Here is a 24,379-nt window from a genome sequence, read left to right as displayed (position 1 = left end):
TCAACATCATCATTTATTGAACAAAATTATCAAAACTATGATATTGAACAATATTTCATTATGTCCACAGCAGCGACATAAATGCTTCATTCTCCCCTATCCAATATACAAATATAGCCTAATCGTGTTTTATTCATTTACTATTCTGATATTTATAATATAAAAAAGAAGATGTTGTATGATTGCCAATGAGACAACTATCCACAAAAGACAAAAATGACACAGACATTAAGAACTAAAGTTCTTTTAGGTCAAATTGAGGCAAATCTATGTTGTGCATGTATCTTTAAATTGATATATTGTACACATATTTACTTTAATTGTTGTCGGTATTATTATGTTACGTAGTTAAAGAAAAGAGGGGCAAAAGATACAAGAGGAACAATCAAACTCATAAATCAAAAATGACAACGCCATGGCTATAAATGAACAAGACAAACAGGGCGGCGGAGTTAATCATGTTAGGGGGCCCTAACCCTCCTCACATTATCTTGGACAGTGGTATAACAGTACAACATAAAAATGATAGCAATAAACATGTTAAAAAGGTTGTTTTGTGTTTTATGTGTTGGCAGTCAACTGCTCAGAGTCTTTTCAATCGTTATTAATGATAAAATGTTAAGGAAGCCTTACTTGTAACCTATTCCACATACAGTTCATTGATTACGCTCGTACATATAAACATGTTTATAGATATTGTTATGCGTTTACTTTTCTACATTGGCTAGAGGTATTGGGGGAGGGGGGAGATCTCACAAACATGTTTAACCCCGCCGCATTTTTGCGCCTGTCCCAAGTCAGGAGCCTCTGGCCTTTGTTAGTCTTGTATTATTTTAATATTAGTTTCTTGTGTACAATTTGGAAATTAGTATGGCGTTCATTATCACTGAACTAGTATATATTTGTTTAGGGACCAGCTGAAGGACGCCTCCGGGTGCGGGAATTTCTCGCTACATTGAAGACCTGTTGATGACCTTCTGCTGTTGTTTTTTTTTCTATGGTCGGGTTGTTGTCTCTTTGGCACATTCCCCATTTCCATTCTCAATTTTAGTAATATAATACATGTAATGTACGGAACATTCTATTTTTTGAAGAATAATCATATCTATATATACATGTTTATATGTAGAAATGAATGATATTTCTGGATTGTTCTTACATGCTTATTGCTAAGCTTGTTAACCTTATAATTATCTTCGTACCGACTCGAATCAACAGAAATTGTGTGATTATGACTTTCCAAACAAGACAGTTTCATGGAAGTTCTTTATGATACTTCAGTTTTGTTAAATGTATAATCCCTTTTTAAACAAGAATTATTACTCATTGATAGGGATTTTAAGCTTCACGTACTTGTGTCAAGCGAACAATCAAACAAGGAAACAACCAAAGTGTATAGCGAAATATACAATACTATACGAGAGTCTACGGAAGCTATTTTTGACAACCAAGACAAGTCCTTGCCAGGACTTGTTCTATCAGTCATTGGAGATTCCGAAAGTTATGTTCCAAAATCATGGAATACAGCAGAATTTGAGTCGGGGCTACTTCAGACTGTCAAAGGTGCAAAGGGTAAGCAAATTGTAACTCACTGTAACGTTGGTTCGTTTAAAGTAATTCAAACTAGTGTCAACAATTGTTTAATGCTTATGCGTTTTTAATAATTTTGTGGCATTTTAACCTTTCTGGACTCATTGTTGAATACATCAAAATCAATGCGTACCTGAGGTCATAATCTTTATCAGCTTTCCAGATAAATCGAACTGTGAGATAGAGAAATATAAAACCTTTGTGTAACCAAAATAAAACAAAGGATGTATGACGTAGAAATCAGGAATGTGGAAATCATTAGAAACGTATTTTCGTTTATTAATATAATAATCATTAGAGTAACAGATTCCTACATAGTTACTCGTGGATCGCCTGATTTGTTCAAATACGATCATTTTATCCGAGATTCGGACTTTAAAATTTGATAATTTAACTAAACAACGCTGAATAAAAAGTATACATGATCACTATATTTTTCACCTTAAAAATGATAATAATTTAATGGAATATGTAGTTTACATCATTTTGAAGATGAAAACCCCAAGTTTTCTCTGCTTAAAACAAGATTACACATTTCGGACAATTTCAACAGGACCAAACTCAAGTTAACATGTCAATAGCTATCATAGGTACCAGGCTTATAATTTAATACGCCAGACGCGCGTTTCGTCTACGTAAGACTCATCAGTGACGTTCAGATCAAAAAAGTTATAAAGCCACACAAGTACAAAGTTGAAGAGCATTGAGGACCCAAAATTCCAAAAAGGTGTGAAAAATACAGCTAGGTAATCTATTCCTGGGATAAGAAAATCCTTAGTATTTCGAAAAAATTATACTGTTGTAAAAATGATCACACAATTGATAGGCATGTGAACACCGAAGGGCTGACTACTGAAATAGCGATACCCTCGGGAACGAAACGTCCACTAGCAGTGGCATCGACCCAGTGTTGTAAATAGCTATCAAAGGTACCAGACGTATATATATAACGTATAATTTGATACGGCAGACGAGCGTTTCGTCTACATAAAACGCATTAGTAAAGTGCTGATCAAAAACGTTATAAAGCCAAACAAGTACAAAGCTAAAGACCATTGGGGACCGAAATTCCAAAAGGTAGTGCCAAATACAGATAAGGTAATGTATGCCTTGGATAAGAAAACCCTGAGTACAAAACCGTGTATGACCACCAACTGCATTTATGACCGCCAGACACCTCTGTCGCATTTAATCAACTAGACGTCGAATAAAGTCATACGAAATATTGGTCCGTTCCCTGTTAAGTGCTGTTCGCACCTGGGCGTGCGTTTTCGGTGGATTTTAGATATTTTGAAACGTCGTTCAAGTTCGTCCCAAAGATTTTCGATTGTCAATAAATCTTGAGACATTGCTGGCCATGGCAACATACGAATTTGATTATTCCCCAAAACGTCATCAAAATGTGTTCAAAAAATGACAACAGGCGTTGTCCTGCTGCAAATGTAGTTAAAGCGATGCATTTTTGAAAACGGGAGATCAACTGGAGGCAGAATTTCCTTTTCTATACCATTTAGCATTTAATAAAGCGTCAATGCTTTTGAGCTTGATGCGTTCCTGGTATGTTTAATTCCGCCCTTTACCACAATTCCTCCACCACCAAATCAAACTGTTTCCTGTGCGCACACATCCGAAAACCGTTCATTGCGTCTCCTGTAGGCCCTGGCTCTGTCGTCGCAAAATTTCAAGTTGAATTTCACTTCATCGGTAATTAAAAAGAACCTGTATCCATAAGACTTTTAGGAATTTTGGTCAACTTCGTACTTTATTTGGCCTTTTTACCTTTTTTGGATTCGAGCGTCACTGATGAGTCTTTTGTAGACGAAACGCGCGTCTGGCGTATATAGAAAATTTAGTCCTGGTATCTATGATGAGTTTATCCACGTAAGCCTATTCCGTCGAATCCGTTCCATAGTCCATTGAAGTCGCGTCACTCTGGGACAATGCGTAAGGATAGGTCCCTTCAACGCTCTTAGACCAACTAAACACATTCGGGTACGAACTGTTTGGAAAGAAATTTTGTTATTTCTTTCTTGTGTTTGACGGGCTGTTTGTTATTACCCGTTTAAAAACGATTCCGGAGTTGAATATGCGGATGTGCATTTCTTGACGTAACGTCGTTTTACATGACCTGCCACTTCGGCCACGATCATTTGTCGTGGCAGTATCTCATATATTAGTCTTTACTCTTGCTATAGTCATTATAGGGACATTAAAACTATGTTCAACTTGCATTCGATTCATTCCTGTTGCCACCATTCCAATAGCTCGTTCTCTATCATTTTCCCGTAGACATGTTGCTTTGTCAATTTGTTGAAGCGATCTTTTGTTAACATTAGTGTTCGACACAATTAATGACCAAAATGGAAACCTCGGTCCCATTTCTTTACAGGTATTTTTTAAAAGAGAAACATGCACTTACCCTTGTCTGAAGTGTCTAAAAATTCCGTTACGTCATTTCCGATTTTTGTCTTTACAAAGGAGTAAATTTGATAAATAAATCATTCGGATCACTAGTTTTTATCTTGATTTTTTTATAAATATCAACCAATGTTACGTTTTCTCTCATGCCTAGTATATTTCGATTGGAACATTCGATTGTCTATTGATACGTAAGAACCTATATTTGGAATTTTGGATAATCAATGCTCTTCAACTTTGTACTTTGATTGGCTTGATAGATATTTTGATATGAGCGTCACTGACGATTCTTATATAGACGAAACGTCGTCTTGTCGTACTAAATTATAATCCTGGTACCTTTGATACTATTGATAACTCTATGTATCCAAGAACCTATATTTGATAATTCTATGTATCCATGACATAAAGTTGCGTATAAATAAGGTATCATTAACGAATCCATTATCAATTAACCATATGTATTAATGAGTATACAAAAGTATGGAATTTTCATAATATGATGTGCATATATACGTTTATATATGATGTGCATTTACCTTTATATGATGTGCAATTCTCATTATATTATGTACAAGTATCTTTATAAGACGTGCAAATATGCTTATAGTATGTGCAAGTATCTTTATATGATGTCCAAATATTTTATATGATGTGCAAATGTATTCATATGATGTCATACATACTTATATGATGTGCATACATACTTATAAGATGTGCATAGATACTTATATGATGTGCATACATACTTATATGATGTGCAAACATACTTATAGGATGTGCAAACATTCTTATACACTGTATGATGTGCAAACATTCTTATACACTGTATGATGTGAAAATATTATACGATGTACAAATGTACTTATATTATGTACAAATATTCTGATACGATGTGCAAAGATCATTATATAGTTTAAACATATTTATTCATCATCAATACAAATATATCATCATACAAAAAACACAATAATAATAGGATTCGGAAACAAACTATATATAGAAGAGGGACGAAAGATACCAAAGGGACAGTCAAATTCATAAATCTAAAACAAACTGACAACGCCATGGCTAAAAATGAAAAAGACAAACAAACAACAACACACACGACACAACATAGAAAACTAAAGAATAAACAACACGAACCACACCAAAAAACAAGGGGTGATCTCAGGTGCTCCGGAAGGGTAAGCAGATCCTGCTCTACATGTTGCTTATGTGATAACAAATCCGGTAAATAGTCTAATTCGGTAGGTCACATTCAGGAAAGGGAAGGGGATTGTAATTACGACGTAAGGAACATATCCGATATCATTTGTGATACGGTTGTTCCATAACGGTCAACCAACTCGTATAGCTTATATTAATCCGTTTCCCTGAAATACCAACTCCAGTTACATTTGTAACTATTACATAAATATAGCATGCAATGTTACTATGATATGGAACAAGAATAAACTAAGTAACTATATAACAAAAAAAGAAAGGAGAAAAAAAAGACTCATTTTAAAATAATGAAAATAAATACAACAAAAGAAGAAAAAAAAGTAAAAAAAAGAAAAAAGAAACTACACCGAAATACTACACACATGTTTAGATGAAATGCAACTTAGTGAGAATAGTGAATAACAATTTAACTTGTAAATCTCTTGCACTTTAGTAGGAATTTTTGTACTTTTCCAAAAATATCTTTATTTTGGTCTAAATTTAGAGCTTGTGATCCAAATAAAAGTAAATTCGTGTTTAGTGTGACTGGATAATTAATTGAGAAAATAATGTCATTACGCAATTCGTCATATTTTTTACAATGCAATAAGAAATGAGCTGTAGACTCGATCAAACCACACGAGCAGTTTGAAGAATCTACTAGATTTCGCTTGAACAAATGTTCTTTAGAGAACTACTATTCATCCTTAATCTGGCATGTAAAACTTGACCCATTCTTGTACCAGTGTAGTAAAACTTTGGGCATTTATTATTTGGTTTTTTATACGACTTTTAAAAATGCTTAAAGACGTAGAATTTCTCGTTTGGTCTGGTAACTTATTCCACAATTTAATAGACGAAGGAAGGAAATAATCGGAGTATAGATTGGTTCTTGTACGAATTTTCGAAGTATTTTGAGTCTGACGAGTGAAATGGTTATGTAAATTAACTATTTGATTTGGTACCAAGTTTGTTTTGTAAATAATATGGAGTTTCCTTATTCACCATTTTATAAAACATAGTGAGCTTGTGTTTTCCCTTCTTTCTGAAAGTGTTTCCCAACCCGTTTCCTTATAAAGCATCTGTATCGAAGTTAATCATAAGATCATTATATGATGTGAAAATATCCTTATATGATGTGCAAGCATCTTTATATGAAGTGGTTGTGTCATTATATTATGTGCTTGTAATCTTATATCATGTGGTTCGATGTACTTCAATAAATGATTTGCTTTCATCGTCGTTATGGTCAGTGAACGTGATTACGATTAGAATGATTAAGATTAGAATGATTACTATCTACGTCATAACTGATTCGATTTCGATCTGTTTCTGCGGAGTTAATATACACCCGGTTCAATTTTGTAGCTATCGTTTGGAAAATGATATGAGATTTAAAAAGATAAAAAAAAACATAGGCATGTTGGTACCTCCATTTAAGATATAAAAAAAAATCATACCAGATATTGATGGAAATTTATCAAATCATTAATTGCAAAGCTTAGTTTAAAGTCATATGAAACCTCAAATTAAAAAAAATATATATGCATCTTTTTTTATAACTAAATGAATAGTTTTAATTTTAAAACTCATGAACGTAATCTATTTTTGAAAGAAAAGCCTTTAATTGTCCACATTTAGAAGAAGTTTACTCTTTTTTAATTGCTGGCCTCCAGCATATAATTCGCAGACATATTTTCCGTATGCAAAGTGACCCTTCTTGTAAAATTCGGTGATACCAATACACATGAATCTGTCATTAAAAAAACTATAACCTGATTGTACATGTTATGCACATTTTTTTTTACCAGTCACTCGTTTCATATATGACTTTAATCGATGGGTCTATAATACACGGTGGGTAATGTTGTCCTGTGAAAAAACGTTCTGTGCTGGTGATTCGGTCCTGACTGGTCCTGGTGGGTGCTGATTCTGTGCTGGTGTGTTTGTTTAAATTGTACCAGAACCGCAATAAAACAACCATTCTGTTACCTATTATTTCTTTGTCCTGACGATGTGCTGGTGATTTTAAAAACGATCCTGGTTCTGTGCACCTATGTCCTGGTTCTGTGCCTTTAAATTGTAGTTTAAAGTGTCAAATATTCAAGATCATTGATGCAAAAAAATGTGTGTAATTGATAGAAACTATACCTAGCATATATTTGATGGATATTTCATTTGAGCAAAGTTTCTATTTTGTTTTAATTTGATTTTTGAGAGGGGTGCAAAATCATTACTGTTGAGTTTTTTGGGACGTTTTTAAACTATTGTTAACTGCTGTTTTGAAGATATATGTTCTGTTAACTGTTATTGGCTAATTAGCTGTTATTTGTTTTCTTAAAATTTACATTGCTGTGAACTGTTATCTATACTATTAAACGAGAAGACCTCATTTTATGTGTCGCTTCTCTTCCTCCCACAATAGGTTAATCAACATGCCTCTGTGTCCTAAAGGTACCATGCATAGTTGCATTTGTCATCCATTCTTATGACTATTCAGTTTGGGTTATTTTGGGAGAAAAACGAAAATAAATGCGTCCGAATATTGTTTCCGTTATCAAACCGACTTTTATATCAAACATGACTTCCGGTTTTAACATTGAGAACCAATCGTATGAAAGATAAAAAAAAAATGAAAAAAATAAATAAGCCAATTAGAGCGTTGTGCTTATCATAGTTGTATATCGTAGGAACCACTACTATTATACCTCGGTTTTGACTTACACATAATTTTCATACGTATGCCTCTGTGTTCTATATGTAACATGCATAGTCGCATTTGTCATCCATTCTTATGATTATTCATATTGAGTTATTTTTGGAAAAAACGACAAAAAAGGTGTCAGACCACCAATTACTCCCTCCAATTTAGAACGTAAAAGTAGTCCTACTTTGACACAAAATAGTGCTTTTGATGTCATTGTTTACTTAAACTAACCAACAAATTTGCAGAAATGAAACTTTTGGTGAAAGGGAAATATATTTAGACCATTTTGAGCCAAAATTCACTTGTCTATGAGTTTGCATAAAAAAATTCAGGATTAATGCGTTACATAGTACACTAATTTAAGATTTCCAGAAAACCGGGAGTTATTTTGGTAGTACCTGTCTTTTCAAAATCAGAAATTTGTTACAAGACTTTAAACATTGGTTGAAAATTGGCATGTAGGAAGGTGATACATGTACAATTCAGGATATACCTGGTTTCCTTGAAGTTAAACTTAAGGTAAAATATTTAGAAAGCTGTGAAAATTGCAAAATTTGGTTGAACAGATAGGGATTTTTAATTGGTGGTCTGACACCTTTAAGGGAAATGCGGTGAAACCCCAAATTCAGAAAACAATTGATTTTTTTTACTTAACTGATCATATGAAGTGATAGTAGTCACATTTCAATCTTTTTGGGGGCAAAAAGTCACATATTGCAAATTTAGAGCCTTAGACCTGAATTTGTACTATTTTTAGCTTTTCCCACCCTGACAATATGCTTTCACATAAAAAAATGTCCCAAATTTTATAAATGCACAGCAAGATGTTTCTGTGGTATTAACATTAAAACATGGTTATTTTACCACCAAAAAAAGTTCTTGTCATCAAGATTTAATAAAATTATTTGATTTTTATCCCTTATATCATTGCGTCATAGCATGTATTTGGCAGATAACATAGCCTGATGTAAACATTGCAAAAACTCACAAAAATCCCATTTATTATCTCAAATGAAAGTTTTATGCCTTACGTTGTATTAACTGATAGAAAATAAAAACATTTAAATGATCATGACTGCACTTTTGATCATTTAATAGTCCCATTACTTACACCAGGTGTAAAAAAGGGGGGTCAATATTCCTTGACTCCTCAATACCTTGAATTTTTTACTTAACCCATTGTAAAAATTGTTGAAAGTCTTTTAAGAAGTAGAACAAACAAGAACAAAATCAACAAAACTGATCTTGATATTGAAAGTTTATGTTCCTGTAGTCCAAAATGAAATTTTCAAGTATTTTCTATCAAAGTCATACATTACAGTCAGTTTAAATTGAGCTGTGAAATTTGTAATATAAGTCACATTATGCTCAGATAGGATGTTTCTGACTTCAAATTGACTAAGGATTAAGAATAAAGCAAAGCAAAGATTTCTGAGCAACTTTTTTGGCTCTTTAGGTGTCAGACCACCAATTACTCCCTCCAATTTAGAACGTCCTACTTTGACACAAAATAGTGCTTTTGATGTCATTGTTTACTTAAACTAACCAACAAATTTGCAGAAATGAAACTTTTGGTGAAAGGGAAATATATTTAGACCATTTTGAGCCAAAATTTGATTTTAAAATCAGAAATTTGTTACAAGACTTTAAACATTGGTTGAAAATTGGCATGTAGGAAGGTGATACATGTACAATTCAGGATATACCTGGTTTCCTTGAAGTTAAACTTAAGGTAAAATATTTAGAAAGCTGTGAAAATTGCAAAATTTGGTTGAACAGATAGGGATTTTTAATTGGTGGTCTGACACCAAAAGGAGTCCGGATATTGATTCCGTCATCAGACTGACTTTTAATGATAGATAAGACTTCCGGTTTAAAACAACCAATCGTATGATAGATAACAAAAATCGAAAAATAAAAAAGCCAATCAGAGCGTTCTCCATATCATGGTGTTTAAATCGCAAGAAACAAGAAACTATTATACCTCCTTAGAGAGGACAATTATTTTATGCATTTTATGTACATGTAAACTACGATTATGCTACTTTAATATATAGATCCTCTCTGTATTCTGTCTACTGTTTTCTTTGAAATTTTTACTATTTAAGGGGTCATACCAGTAGCATATATATAAAAATAAATAAAACATGCGGAAACAAGAATGTGTCCATAGTACACAGATGCCACCTCGGCACTATACTAAGTTTCGAGTTGATTTGACTTCAACTTCATCGAAAACTACCTCGACCAAAAACTTTAACCTGTAGTGGGACAGACGGTCGGACGTCACGAACGAACACACGAATGTACAGACTAGAAAACATAATGCACATAAATAGGGCATAACAAAATTATTGTTGAAAGTGAAAGTAGTGATTTGGCAAAAATGAAACTAGGGTAGAGACTAGAGGGAGACAGGACCTTTTTCGAGACTTCGGGATCGGGTGTTTTTAATCTTGGGATTTGGGGATTGATAAATATGGGAACCGGGAATATATTTTTTTTCGATTTCGGTATTTTCGGTTTTAATTTAAAATAAGAAAACTTGCATTAGATTTGCGGGAAAATCGTATAAAGGTAAATGCACATCATATAATTAAAATGGCCATAACAAGACAGTTTAGAAGTTCCATTAAAAAGCCTTATCAATAATGCGTATTATCAAAGTTAAAACTTTGAGGACTTTAGTAAAAGGACATACTAGTATTGCTCAAAATTGTTCATTGTAGAAAGCTGGATTATATATAGAGGAGAGAAAGATGGCGTTAGTTCTCTAGTAGATATGGCTCTAAAAGGCAGCATACTAGTGGACGATAAGGATCAAGACAATGATACAAATGACAAAAAACAGAAAGTAACGTTAGTTGCAATCAAACCATGTAATGGCACGATGGTTGAAACAAGCAATGTAAAAGACAAGGTACATTTATAAAAAAATAAACGTGTTGTTTGGATAAATGATTTCTAATTTGTACATGTATTCTGAAACTTCGACACGAAAATAGACAACAGCATCGTCAAAATGGAAAAGGACAAACAGACAAAAAAAAATCATTAAATAACTGAACTCCGAATGAAATTCAAAACGGAATGTCCATAATCAAATGGCAAAATCAAAAGCTCGAACACATAAAACGAATGTAGAAAATGGTGAATTTAATCTTGTGTTATAGCTAGCTAAATCCCTCACAGTTTTGAAAATTAAACAGTGGAATTGATTTTAAAAAAAAAACAACTAACAAAACTATCTACGGTGACTTTTGGCTAACAGACTGCTCATCTATAAACCGAAATGGAAGGGATTAAGGGTTGCCTTGAACATTTGAGGGAATGGAAAGGGCCTATCCAATATTTCAATACTTTAGATTGGGAACATCGAAAACAAAACCAAGATTTAGGTTATTCTTAATTTTTATTTCAAACATGCAAACACTAAAGTTAATTTGATGAATACATAAAATCAGTATCTACCACCTGGGCTTATATTGTGATCAATTTTATATTGTGATCAATTTTATATTGTGATCAATTTTATTTGGCAATCGCCATTGGCAGTCAGCAGGGTTATAGATCATCAGTTGTTCGACCTGTTAGTCAAATGCGTTTTGTTTAAATATACTTTTTCACTTTTTTTGTCTTTTAAAAATGTTGTTTGTGCTGTATATAGACCCTTCTAAAACGTTTGTTTTACATGCACACGTATAAAAATTGCGGTTTTTATCCAACTCAATCTATGTACTAAAAATATTGATTTGAACGTTTGAACGTAGTTTTCAATTTAGACTTTTCGCAAATTTTTTGTCCTTCTTAAAAATCTAAATTTAAGGGTAATTAATAATTTTGATATTATATTTGTACATTTAAACTCTTTGAAACCAAAAAAATAAGTTAAAAAAATAGCTACGTTTTATATCAGAATTGAATTGTAAATAGATAAATTAATAATATAAATAATGAGTACTTTAAATATTTTATTTTATTACTGCAAAAGAAAAGAAAAATATTTTCCCGATGCAAAACTACAGGGCCCAGTTTCATCCTAAATGTATAAACAAGTTGCTTTTTTTTAAAAAAAAAGACAATAGGTGAACACGAAGTGCAACAGCATAATTTTAGATGGAAAAACTTTACATAAAGGAAAAATTGTCATTAAGTCCAACAGCTTGTTGTTGTTTGTTTTTAATAGAAAGATTTCTTAATCTATATCATATGCACACTGTAGACATACAGATGTAAAAGAATATGCCCCACACTTTCTGTTGGAAGGGCATAACTCACAGGGGATAATATTTTTTTAGAGGATGCCATTACTTGCATTATCTCTCTTTTCTTATTAAAATGTACATAGGCCACCACTCTGATTAATTTTTTATTATTTTACTTCCAGTCACAACTATATGTATAAACTGCATAAATAAGATGTGCCACCATTATGAAATTGACTTCACAACTTTTGAGATGGGAGATTGTGTCCTTGACATTTACTATTTATCCATTCTTTTTTCATGTATGTAAGAAAAGTTAGAATACTAATACAATCTATAGATGGTACTTTTGATAATATTTTTTGAAGTATAGATTCTAGGTACTGTAGTTGTTTATTATCTTAATTACGTGGCACAGTGTTCTTTTTTGTTGTCTGTATAATTCTAACCCCAACTGTTTCGTTCCTTTTTTGATATTATCGTTTTGGCGTGGCTTGGTATTTTTACATCCTGCATGTGTCCTATTGTGTTATGGTAATTTTTAAATTTTTGTCTTACTTTTTGCTAATATGTCTTGTCTCTTGAGTGTTTTTGTATTATTTTGTTCTTTTCTATTGACATATTTGATGTCTCTTGGTATTTAAGATTTAAACACCATGTTGATCGACTGGTGTACCCCATTTTTCAATTAAATGGAATACTATGCGACTGTCATAAAAGTGAGAGGTTCAGCTAGCTTTAAAACCAGCTTTTATCCACCATTTTCTACAGTAGAAAATGCCTGTACCAAGTCAGGAATATGACAGTTGCTTTCCATTAGTTTGATGTGTTTGAGCCCTCCCTTTTTTGCCAGTTAATTAAGGACTTTCGCTTTAGAAGTTTCATTGGTATGTTTTACTTTTATCCATTCTGTTTTCATCTGTGTGTGAATAGTAAGAATACTAATACAATATGTGATCACATAGTAACTTTGGTGTTGGGAGATTGTCTCCTTAACATTTACTATTTATCCATTATTTGGTCACATACGCATGAAAAGTGACAAAACTATAAGCATTTATATACGACATTTAAATGATGATTTTTGAACATTTATTATAAAATTAAAATTTAATTAAAGAACTCAGACACTTGAGTATTTCTCTAGTGTAACATGAAAATTAACTGTCGATATGACAGAAACACTTTATTTTGTTAATAAATTCAAAATAAGTTTACACATTTATAAATGTTCTACCATAAAAAATTGATTACACTAAAAATATTGATAATCTAATATTATATCAATACAATAATTAAAACTAAAAAAGTAAACTAAATAACTTCAAGTTCTGCACTAATCTAACAATTAGACAAAAAATTGACAACAAAACATGAAGCTCAAAACAGCAATTTCCATCATAATAGCAGAATTTTACTTTCTTTTCATCAAAATATTTACAATGGTAGTTTCCACGAAGTGTATATCTAATTTCAAACAGCACAATTCAGTGGCGGATCCAGAAATTTTCATAAGTGGGGGCCCACTGACTGACCTAAGAGGGGGCCCGCTCCAGTCACGCTTCAGTGATTCCCTATATAAGCAACCAATTTTTTTCCTAATAAGGGGGGGCCCCCTGGGCCCCCCCTCTAAATCCGCCTCTGCAATTTTCATGATTGCTTCCATGATAATAGTTTTATCAAAATCCAACTGAAACTCAATTCCCCTTGACTGAAACACCTGTTTAATTGTTGGAAGAAACATTGCACATTTTTTGTTTCCATTTTCTGTGTTTAAGAGGACAACTACTCTCACATATGTTTTTGCAGTAGATGCTCTGAAAGTTCCATTACATTTACTACATCTCATCACATATATCAGACATTATATATTCATCATTATGGAAATAAAATTAAATGTGACTGTATAAACATGCACGCTCAAACCTTAATAATCATGTATTTTGCATTGTAATTTAATATTATATATGTTTTTGTGTAACCTGTAAACAGCTGACAAAGTGTTTATTTCCGTTACGCTGGCTGTCGTCTGCTATTATTAATGTTTAAAATAACACGTGTAACCTCATAGTGTAGCTGATAAAGTGTTTATTGTTTCTGTTTGATAATATACAGTACGCTGGCTGTCGTCTGCTAGTATCACTGATTAAAATAATACGTGCAACCTAATAGTGTTTCAATTTTGTCGTCTGCTGATTTTTCAACTGGCGATAAGTAATCGTTGCTAACCAAACTTTAGATTCTTGGGAAAATTACATGGCGACTTCCTTGTACAGGAAGTTAATAGCCGCTGATTATGAGAGGGGTGAACACTCATGTGTTCACCCAAAAAGAAGATGTCCACAAGAGACCCCAAATAGAATCACTAATAAAATATGTCATTTATATTAAAACGCATCAAATTATAATTTTAAAATATGAAAACTTGATTGAAATTTGTGTGAAATCATTTTGTTATCACAAGTTGTGGAACTGTGAACAAAGAAACTTATCTAATAAAAAAAAAATGGAAAATGGTGTGAGCAAACAATCATATCTTAATGTTGTCTACTTTTGAGCAGTTCAAACCAGCTCGACTAGTGAAGTGTACAAATTTTCAAATTTGTGAAGAGAACAGGAGTGGATCGTAAACCTTCGAAAGCGAAGATGAATATATTGGTGTATTTGATAACTTTATATTAACAGATGAAGACTTCACTTTGTCAAAATTGTACGATCCACCTAGGAACAAAAGCTGGCCTTTCGTTAATATGTCTATAGATAATTTGTCGCCTCTAACAAATTTTTCACTTACAGTGTCTTATTTTATTTTTGGTGGATCTGTATATTCTTTATATTGGAAAAAATTGAATAAAAGAATTGGCTTTGACAACTACGCTAACAAAAGCTAAAACGCCTAACTTCAAAACGTGGTAAAGGTATTCAAAGATGAGTACAAGATGAATCTAAAGATACTTTTGTTATCTAAAATAAATGTACATTCTGTTTTTTCTCGTCATCAAATTGCCCTTAATGGTAAATATCCCATTTTGTTGCAGAAAAAGAATGGCAGATGGACTTTTCACCTCAAACCAGAGGTTCAAAAACCAAAGGTTCAAAAACCAAGTGAAAACTCTGAAAAAAAGAACACCGAGAAAAATCGTCCAAATATCGAAAAGGACTTTAAATGGTTCAACAACTACTTAGCTAATCTACTTTCAGAGTTATCACAACAGTATACACCACTACTGACCAACAAAAGTAAAGGTAAACTATCAATTATGCAAAGGAATAAAAACAAACATATCCTAAGACAATGCAAACGTGCAATGTTTGAATTGACTGGTAAGCAGAACATGTTGCAATGTCAAATAAACTGAATGAAGAACTACCTGCAATACTTTAATTATATAAGATTTACATATCAATATTAAACACGTTTGATTGTTAATAATTTACATCAATTTTTCTTCTTTAGAGACCAAATTTAATGTATGACAACTTGAAGCACTGATTACAATTTTGAAGCGATCTCGCAAATGTAATACTGAACATTAATATATGTTTTATTTTTTGAATGCAAAAACACTATTTGTGTCTTACAATATAAAAAAAAGTTAATCTAACAAGCATCTACACGTATTACCTTACGCGTCAACTTTGTAAAAAAGGGACGAAAGACACCAAAGGGACAGTCAAACTGTTTTGCTACGCTTTCATAACGTAGTGAAACATAGCTCTTGAAACGTGACTAACCTTAACTGTTTATACAACTGGGTCGTATCTACTGCTGGTGGCCGTTTCATCCCGGAGGGTATCACCAGCCCAATAGTTTTTACTTCGGTGTTGACATGAATATCAATTATATGGTCATTTTAATAAATTTCCTTTTACAAAACTTTGAATTTTTCGAAAAACTAAGGATTTTCTTATCCCAGGAATAGATTATCTTAGCCGCATTTAACACAACTGATTGGTATTTTTGTTCTGAAATGCTCTTCAACTTTGTACTTGTTTGGCTTTATAACTATTTTGATGTAAGCGTCACTGATGAGTCTTATGCATACAAAATGCGCGTCTGGCGTATCAAAAATTATAGTCCTGATCCTTCGATAACTATTTACATAAATCATCCAACTATATTGCAGGTTTAACACATTAATCAAAACAAACTTACTATATTACCAAGGATTTGTATACAATACAAATCCTTTCTATTACCAATAAGTTAATGATAAGCTTAATTGATATAGATTTTTAAACTACACAAAAACCTGTAAAATATCGTTTCATCTCGACCTCTAAATGTTAATAAATTGGACCTTAGATAGAATTTCGCTTACAGTTTTTAGGTATTTTATACTTATACATCCTCGCATTCAAATATTTGTCTTTCAGCGTTTCTGATGGAGGTTAATCCAGAAAAGCGCTTCGAACGCTAAATCTATTAAACGTGTTGCAAATCTTTGTTTATTAATTGATATTTTAGAGAAGAGATATTATTAATAAACAAAAGTTTCCTTCTTTTGAAATTTATCTGCTGCAAGTGATGTTAAAGTCATGAAACTAGTTACTAGTGAAACAACTAATGTTAATCAAATTTTTGACAATCAATGCATGTATACATCATAACTTTAGTCTTCAGTACACGATTTTATATTTTTTTACGCATCCATTGTGTATAATCGTAATAAACATATTTCACTCGGTCTTTTTTGATGTGAAAATATGGTAGCTAATTAATAGTCGTGTTTTGAAGCCGAAGTTTTCCGACAAAGAAGCATGAGTATTGAAGTAAGCACGTGTATAACATGTGCAATAAGATAGAGTTAATTTCGATGATGTAGCGATGCCATTTTCGATCACATTTCAAATTTCCATTTTTAATTGCTTGAAAATATGTTAATATGTCGAGCAAACTATCAGAAATATATGATAAGGTCATATAAATTCCCATATCTTTGTCTGTCATCTTTCTTGGTGTTCCTGACTGTTTTTATCAACCAATTTTCTCTCTTTTTTTGTTATTCCACTGTTACATTACACACCAAACGAAACACAAAAATATTGGAAAAAAGTTAACATTTTTACCTACGCAATATATGAAAAGATGTTAATTTTTAAATCTTAATTATATAAAAAAAAAAAGAGTGGGGTAACAGAAACCCAGCGAATTTCCCTCTTTTATCCCCCCCCCCCCCCCCCCCCCCCCCCCCCCCGCCCACTCAAGACAGTGTAGGTACAAACTAAGTACAGACCAATCAACAGTATAGTCAACAACACTTATCGTTATCGTGATGATATTTCGATAAATGATCCAAGAATCTATCTCTTAATGACTTCCTGAAATTTACCCCCAAAAACTCAATTTGAATCAATCAAATATACACTGGAATAACTGTCCTTGTCTAGATTTGGATGTTTCAGTTTTACACAGAAAACACTCCATAAGTATGTGCGACGTGAAGGACGAATTTTCTGTATTGTTAATTTTGTCTTTTTAATTGTACAATTTATATCCCCATTTACTCAAACTATGTCAAAATGCATTACGTGAAGAGAAAACATTTGATATTCTTTTTATTTTCTTTTATCTTTAATGCTTTTTAGGCTGATATCGTTTTAATTTGATTTGTGTCACCTATTGTCATGATGTAATTGGTTTGTCGCTCTCGATTTGAGTAAGAATTAAGCATCCATTTAGTCTGTATTTATGTCATTTTTAACCCATAATACTCAATTTTACCTTATCTTACAAATCATTCGTCAAGGAAAAGTTGTTTGTTATAACTGCCTATGTTGTAATAACTTTCAATTGTTGCAGTTGTTCTTAACATGAGAGTTCCAGTAGTAATTATTGCAGTAGAAGGTGACGTCACTACTGTCCATCAAATATTGTCGTCTATTCAAGGAAAGGTACCAGTCCTTTTAGTGAAAGGCTCGGGCAAAGCAGTAGATTTCATTATTGAATACATCAAAGAAATATCCAGCAGGTCAGTTATTCTTGATACATAAGACTTTGGAAAATGTCCTATATAAATGTTAATGAAATATTTATCTCGATGGGGAGAACATGGTGAATCGGAAAACAGGAAATACATACTCTTTCCTAATGAGTTAAGGTTATTATAATGTCTTATATACAAAAATGTATTTAAAACAAAGCCTCGACAGGGCTGTGAACATTTATGTAAGAACACATATATTCTAATATAACTCTTGCAATCCACCATTTTCTACATTTGGAAATGCCTGTACCATGTCACAAAAATGACATTTGTTGTCCATTTGGTTTATGTGTTTTATCATTTTATTTTGCCATTTGATTATGGACTTTTTGATTTTTCTCGGAGTTCAGTATTTTGTGATGTGACTTTTTGCTATAGTTTAAAACAATTGACCCGTCTACCCTTTACATAAGTATTCCCTATTCATGCCTAAAAATCAAATTAAACTGTTTGGTACCACTGTGTTTCAGAATGAAAATTATGAACGTAGATACAATATCATGAACGTAGATACAAGAAGGATGGATAAATCGTAATTTGTACCCATTCATTCTGATTCAAACAAATTATTCTCAAATACTGACAATATTCAAATTCTTGATTTCTTGATTGACAATGTATATGTCACGTTTGGAGGATGGGTTTTCAACATTCGTCATTCCAATGGGAACCAATTGTATTCTTCTATCCGACGTGTTCCTTTATATATAAAAGGCGTACCCCATAAAAAAAAAAGCTTTTATAGAATAATGAAAAGAAGCTAGCATTGTCTTTTAACTTAACATTCCGGTATATAGATGGTGTCCTGTCACTAAATAATTTGAAATTTAGATAAGGCTTAGTCTGCCTTATATTTTGACTTGCATCTTAAAATTTACTATGGTGGTCGGTTGAGAACAAATCTTTACGCGAATACAACATTTTAGTCCTGGTTTCCATGATGAGTTTATTCACAACCACATGTTCGATGCCGCTGTGGTCATAATTATAAATTAGCTGTTTACAAAACTATTAATTTTTAGATTACTTAGTGTTTTCTAACTCATGAACAGAATACCTTTTAGCTGTTTTTCACAAAACTTTCATGAACTTTTTGTTCTCGATGCTCTTCAAATTTATACTTTATTTGGCCTATTATACTTGTTGGATTCGAGCGGCAATAAACTCATAGATTTTATCAGGATTAAAATTTTATATTTTGTCAGGATTAAGATTTTATATTTTCGCCAGACGAGCGTTTCATCTACAAAAGACTTGTCAGTGACGCTCAAATCAAAAAAGTTATAAAGCTAAACAATAACAAAGTTGAAGAGCATTGAGGATCAAAAATTTCAAAACGTTGTGCCAAATAAGGCTAAGATTATCTATTCTTGGGATAAGAAAATCGTTAGTTTTTCCAAAAATTCTAAGTTTTGTAACATGAAATTTATAACACCGTACTAGTCCTACCAGCTTTTTAAAATTGATAATAATTCTATTCCTGGTTCATGTTCTTTAATATATGTTTTGTATTTTGTCTTGTTATCACGGAAATTTGATTTTATTACTTTCTTATATTAATGAGTTTTCAAATCATCTCGGTGAAATAACAAAGTAAGTTCTGAATTTTAGTGAGAAAGACCGAATTTTAGCTGAAAATGCTGCTTTGCTACTTGGAATCTGCATAAACAGTGAAGAATATGAAAATTTAAGGAAAATGATGGAGGAAATAGAGAAATACCGTTACCTGGTAAGAAAAGTTATTAAAAAACTTTAAAGCTTGATATAAAAAATATTTAAGATATATCAATAGTAGTTTGACAGAGGACGTATTGTGATCTTGGTGATCTTATGTCAAAGAGTTCGTTACCACTAGTTTGGATGGTGCGGCTCTCAAAATACGAAAAATGGTCCTTAAGTTTGACGAGACAGTTATCTATTAACAAAAAGTAAAATTGCTAGACTTCCACTAACGGTCAAAGTGTTTTTAAGGTTTTAAATTAACAAATATAGTACTCACACTTGTCTGTTATAGATACTATCTCTAAAATATATCCACATTGATTTTTTAAAACTTTTATCTAATAATTTTAAACTTTTATGATATATTGTTATTTGCCATTTGTCTCCACTTTTCAGCGCAGGTACTTATTCGTACAGGTTAGGTTAATATGTCATTAGCATTCACAACGTTGAATAGCAATATTTGTTCAATACAGTTTATTTTCAGACATAGTCTAAACCTATGAGCATAAAAGTTTTTTTTAATTGTGCAATCATTGATGGTTTCTTTGTTATTTCAAGCCAAAATTTCTTGAAACACAATGATTACATTTTTTATTTCTATATATTTTGGCTTCAAGTACTAGTAACATTTAACAAAGTTTTAACAAATTATACAAATATAACTGCAAAATAGGTACTGATTGATGTGTTTCTTATATTCGAACTAAACACTACACTAAAAGGAAACCTTGCCCATATCGAATCTGCAGTAATCAAATAAAGCCTTATTGTAGTATAAACATATGTTGATTTTTGGAGGCAAATTTTTGTGCAGGAAAATATATGAAGTAATGATTTCATATTGATAATATTTTAGGTAACAATTTTTGACTTGCACAGCAAAAATGATGGGAAAATGGAAGACGCAATTGTAAAAGCAATTCTTAAAGGATGGTCTCTTCAAGGAGTACATGGTACGGTATACAAATTAATCAAAGTATACATTACAAAGTCATTGGATTTCCTTCACGCAGACCTGTTATCATCTTTTAAAAGTCGTCTTAAAGGATTGCCTTATATTTCTGTTATCGTGTTGCAAGAACTCTTGAATTGTAACGCTGTAAAGCAAAGTTATTTCTGATAAATGAAAATCAAAAACGTCTTTTGGTTTTATTTTACAGTTGAATGTTTCCAGTTCACTAAGATCGCCGAAAATATATTAAAAACATCAAAATATACCGATTGAAACACGTAATTAGTGATACACAATTTTATGCTGAGTCATTTTATATCGAGGTTTAAACTTGATTAATTCTTGTTTATGTAGCACAAACATCACCTACTGAGAGCTCTCAGCCATATACAAGATTCAAAACTTGGATACCAAATGTTCCAGATAAACCTGATAAAGGTACTTACAATGTAGTTTAAGCCAAAAAAAATAAGATACAAAGTATATTGAAAATGTCGACTAGTTACTTGATAATCTTTTTTAATTTTAACTTTCAAACTAAAATTCAATCAATATAATCCATCGAGAAGTTAAAACTGGTTATTAGACATCATACAGTTGACTATAGATAAAAAAAATTCTGTCTTACCATAAAATTCATGCAAGTTTTACTCTTTTGTGTATGAGACTGTTAGTCAAACAAAATATTTAATGAAATAATGACAACTTTGATCAACTATATTCTTTAAGGCTCAATATGACGGGTGTCACATGCGGAGCAGCATCCCGTTACCCTGTCTGAACACATGTGATCACAGTATTGTTTATGATAGGGTTTGTGTTATTATCCCTTTGATATCTTCCGCTTCTCTTTATTAACGAGTTAACCATATAAATAGTATTGTAGAAAACCGTGTCGTGTTCACTGATATCGAAAGTGTATGTTTAGTTATTACTTTAAACAATTATATGTATTCAATATCAAATAATGTTTGCCCTTAACCTGTTTTAACTAGATATTACAAAAATGGAACAGGGGATGCTTGAACTAAATTCTTTAGTGAAGAAAATTTATGGTGTGTATATATATGATGTAATGAATACAATGCCAACTATGCACTTTATAATTTTAAATCACATTTCCCAAAAATATAGTGTAATGACTTCATATTGCAAGGCGGCATAAAACTGGTTAGCATGGATGATACACAAGGTATAGGTAAAAAAAAACACTAATTCATGCCCGGTCGGAAAGAACATACAAAAAAGTAGTACATAGTTTAAACAAAATAGTTCCTACGCATAGCTGTATCTTTGTCAATAGGGGAAATATTTGGTTAGTTTTTGTATATAATGATAGCTTTGGGACTTGGGATCACTGCAGAACCCTTGTTTAAAGTTTTACTTGAATAATAAAGAAGTGTATGCAATTTTGATAAGAGGGCACATTTGGCCTGTTGTTCAGATCAGAAGTTCCTGTTTTTTGTATTATCAAACTTCGGGGAACCAGTACGCTCTAATATGCAATTAAAGGTATGTTGATTCTTTCAGCACAAGTCAGGAAAATGTACAGTTTTGACATGAAATAACTGCCACTTTATTTGAACTTAAGACTAAGCAGCCATCAATGCTTGAAATTGCAGAATTTAACATGGAAAGCAATGGGGCTATGAATTGGTGGTTTTATACCTATAGTCACAGTTGTTTAATCTGCTAAGAAATCAGCCGCCAGCCGCAGTCGTGATCAGTCTTACCGACAGAAGCACAATATATTGTCAAAGTTCAAAGATGCATATTGTAACATTTGCAATCAAACTTTATTGCAATATGATGTACTACTGTAGTGGTCCACAACTAAGACTATATTTCGCCGTATTTATTTCTACATACAATTATCTCCGGAAACGTTTTAATATGATTATGTACTTCAGTTTTTGTTCAAGTCTGTTCGGGTATGTTCCTAATGTCGTAACAATAAACTTGTTCCTTTTTCACGAATGTGACCCACCGAATTATACTATTTACCGGGTTTCTAACAACATGAGCAGACACCATAGATGTCAAATGTGGAGCAGGATCTGCTTACCCTCCCGGAGTACCTGAGATCACTCCCGTTATGGTGAGGTCCGTTTTGCTTAGTTTTTAGTTTTCTATATTGTGTCGTGTGTACTATTATGTGTCTGTTTTCTTTTTTAGCCATGACTTTGTCAGTTTATTTTTGATCTATGAGTTTGAATGTCCCTCTGTTCTCTTTCGACTCTTTTTTTTTTTACTCGTTCTTATAATTGAAAACATGGCATATGTTGATTTATGACTTTATACACGTCGCACTTTTAAAAACAAACATATCTACTACGGATACCAAAACGATGCGGAGTTTATTTTAATTTGTGTTTCTTGTATTCAACAGAATCAGACAGTATGACGAATGTAAAGCCTTTGTCACCAATAATAGTTCACAATAACGACGATATAACATCAATAACAATGCAGTCGGCTTCATGCAATGATGTCAAATCATCTGGTTTGTAACAATTAATGTTCAAATATTTTCTGTAATTTGTTATAGAGAACAAAGAGCTATCTCCCGTATTTAGAATACTCTTATTTAAAAGCGTAGACCTTCTTTGCCAAACTTATTTAAAAGCGTATACCTTATTTGCTTAACTATTTTGAAACTTTAATACATGTTTTATTGTTCAAAATGACACACAAGTTATATAAAAATAAGTATATAATATTGCAGTCCCACTAGGCCACGATCGCGCTTCGATCTGTGTAAAAAAGAAAAATTTTGACGATCGTATTGCGATCGTGCAGATCGCAGTAAGATCGTAGTACGGTCGTGATGAGGTCTTCAAGATCGTAATGAGCGTGGTCAACTTTGAACATGTTCAAAACAATCGTGGTACGGTCGTGGCGAAATCAAGTCGTAGTAGAAGCGTAGTGAGAGCGCAGTCAGGTCGTGATAAGATCTCAAAGGTCGCTGTACCATCGTAGCGAGAGCGTCGGGAAAGCATTATTCTATTAGGAGAGACTTCGATACAATCTCACAGCGACGTTACTACGACCATCACGTTCTCACCGCGGCCCATCTACGCTTTCACTACGACTATACCACGTTTACACCACGCTTTTCAAGACCATAGTACGATTCTATCACGTACATGCCGTCCTCATGACGCTCTTCTTACGACCTGGCTACGTTCATACTACGACCATAATGCACATCATTTTCACATAAAAAACATAAAAGCTCTCTAGATTTTGTTTGTATGCATGTAATTTTGACATCTTTCTCCAACGGCTCAACCATGCTTGACACATTTGTGTCATCCCTGATATCGTTCACTAAAACATCATCATTTAAGCTTGATGGACCAGCAATAAGTTGTGGTTTTTCTGGTTGGTCCGACATTTCTTTTGGTTCAGGATTTGTTACTATCAGATATCCCTCTGCCTCTGCCTCTTCCACTACCACTACGCCCACGAGTTCTGGTAGATTTTGGTTGCATGACTGCATTGTTTCGAAAAACTCTTCCTATCAATGAGAAATAGAAGGAATGATCATACGGTATTTATATGGAACACGATGTTGACGATATATTAC

The 24,379-nt window shown here is 32.6% G+C and overlaps 1 protein-coding gene across 1 annotated transcript in view; it reads left to right on the top strand.

Annotated features, from left to right (window-relative positions):
* The window catches only part of LOC143070496 (uncharacterized), a 56,967-nt gene that overhangs the window by 5,632 nt on the left and 26,956 nt on the right, over window positions 1-24,379 (top strand). Inside the window, exons 3-11 of the mRNA XM_076244763.1 lie at window positions 1,334-1,572; window positions 10,651-10,841; window positions 15,165-15,372; window positions 17,930-18,098; window positions 19,725-19,842; window positions 20,695-20,791; window positions 21,145-21,228; window positions 21,786-21,845; window positions 23,180-23,293. Coding sequence (XP_076100878.1) covers window positions 1,334-1,572; window positions 10,651-10,841; window positions 15,165-15,372; window positions 17,930-18,098; window positions 19,725-19,842; window positions 20,695-20,791; window positions 21,145-21,228; window positions 21,786-21,845; window positions 23,180-23,293 — 1,280 coding nt within the window. The remainder of the gene's footprint in view (window positions 1-1,333; window positions 1,573-10,650; window positions 10,842-15,164; window positions 15,373-17,929; window positions 18,099-19,724; window positions 19,843-20,694; window positions 20,792-21,144; window positions 21,229-21,785; window positions 21,846-23,179; window positions 23,294-24,379) is intronic.

This window comes from Mytilus galloprovincialis, chromosome 4 (assembly GCF_965363235.1).
Source record: "Mytilus galloprovincialis chromosome 4, xbMytGall1.hap1.1, whole genome shotgun sequence".
NCBI lineage: Eukaryota > Metazoa > Mollusca > Bivalvia > Mytilida > Mytilidae > Mytilus > Mytilus galloprovincialis.
The sequence above is the reverse complement of the archived record's forward strand: the minus strand, read 5'-3'. Positions and strand labels throughout refer to the sequence as shown.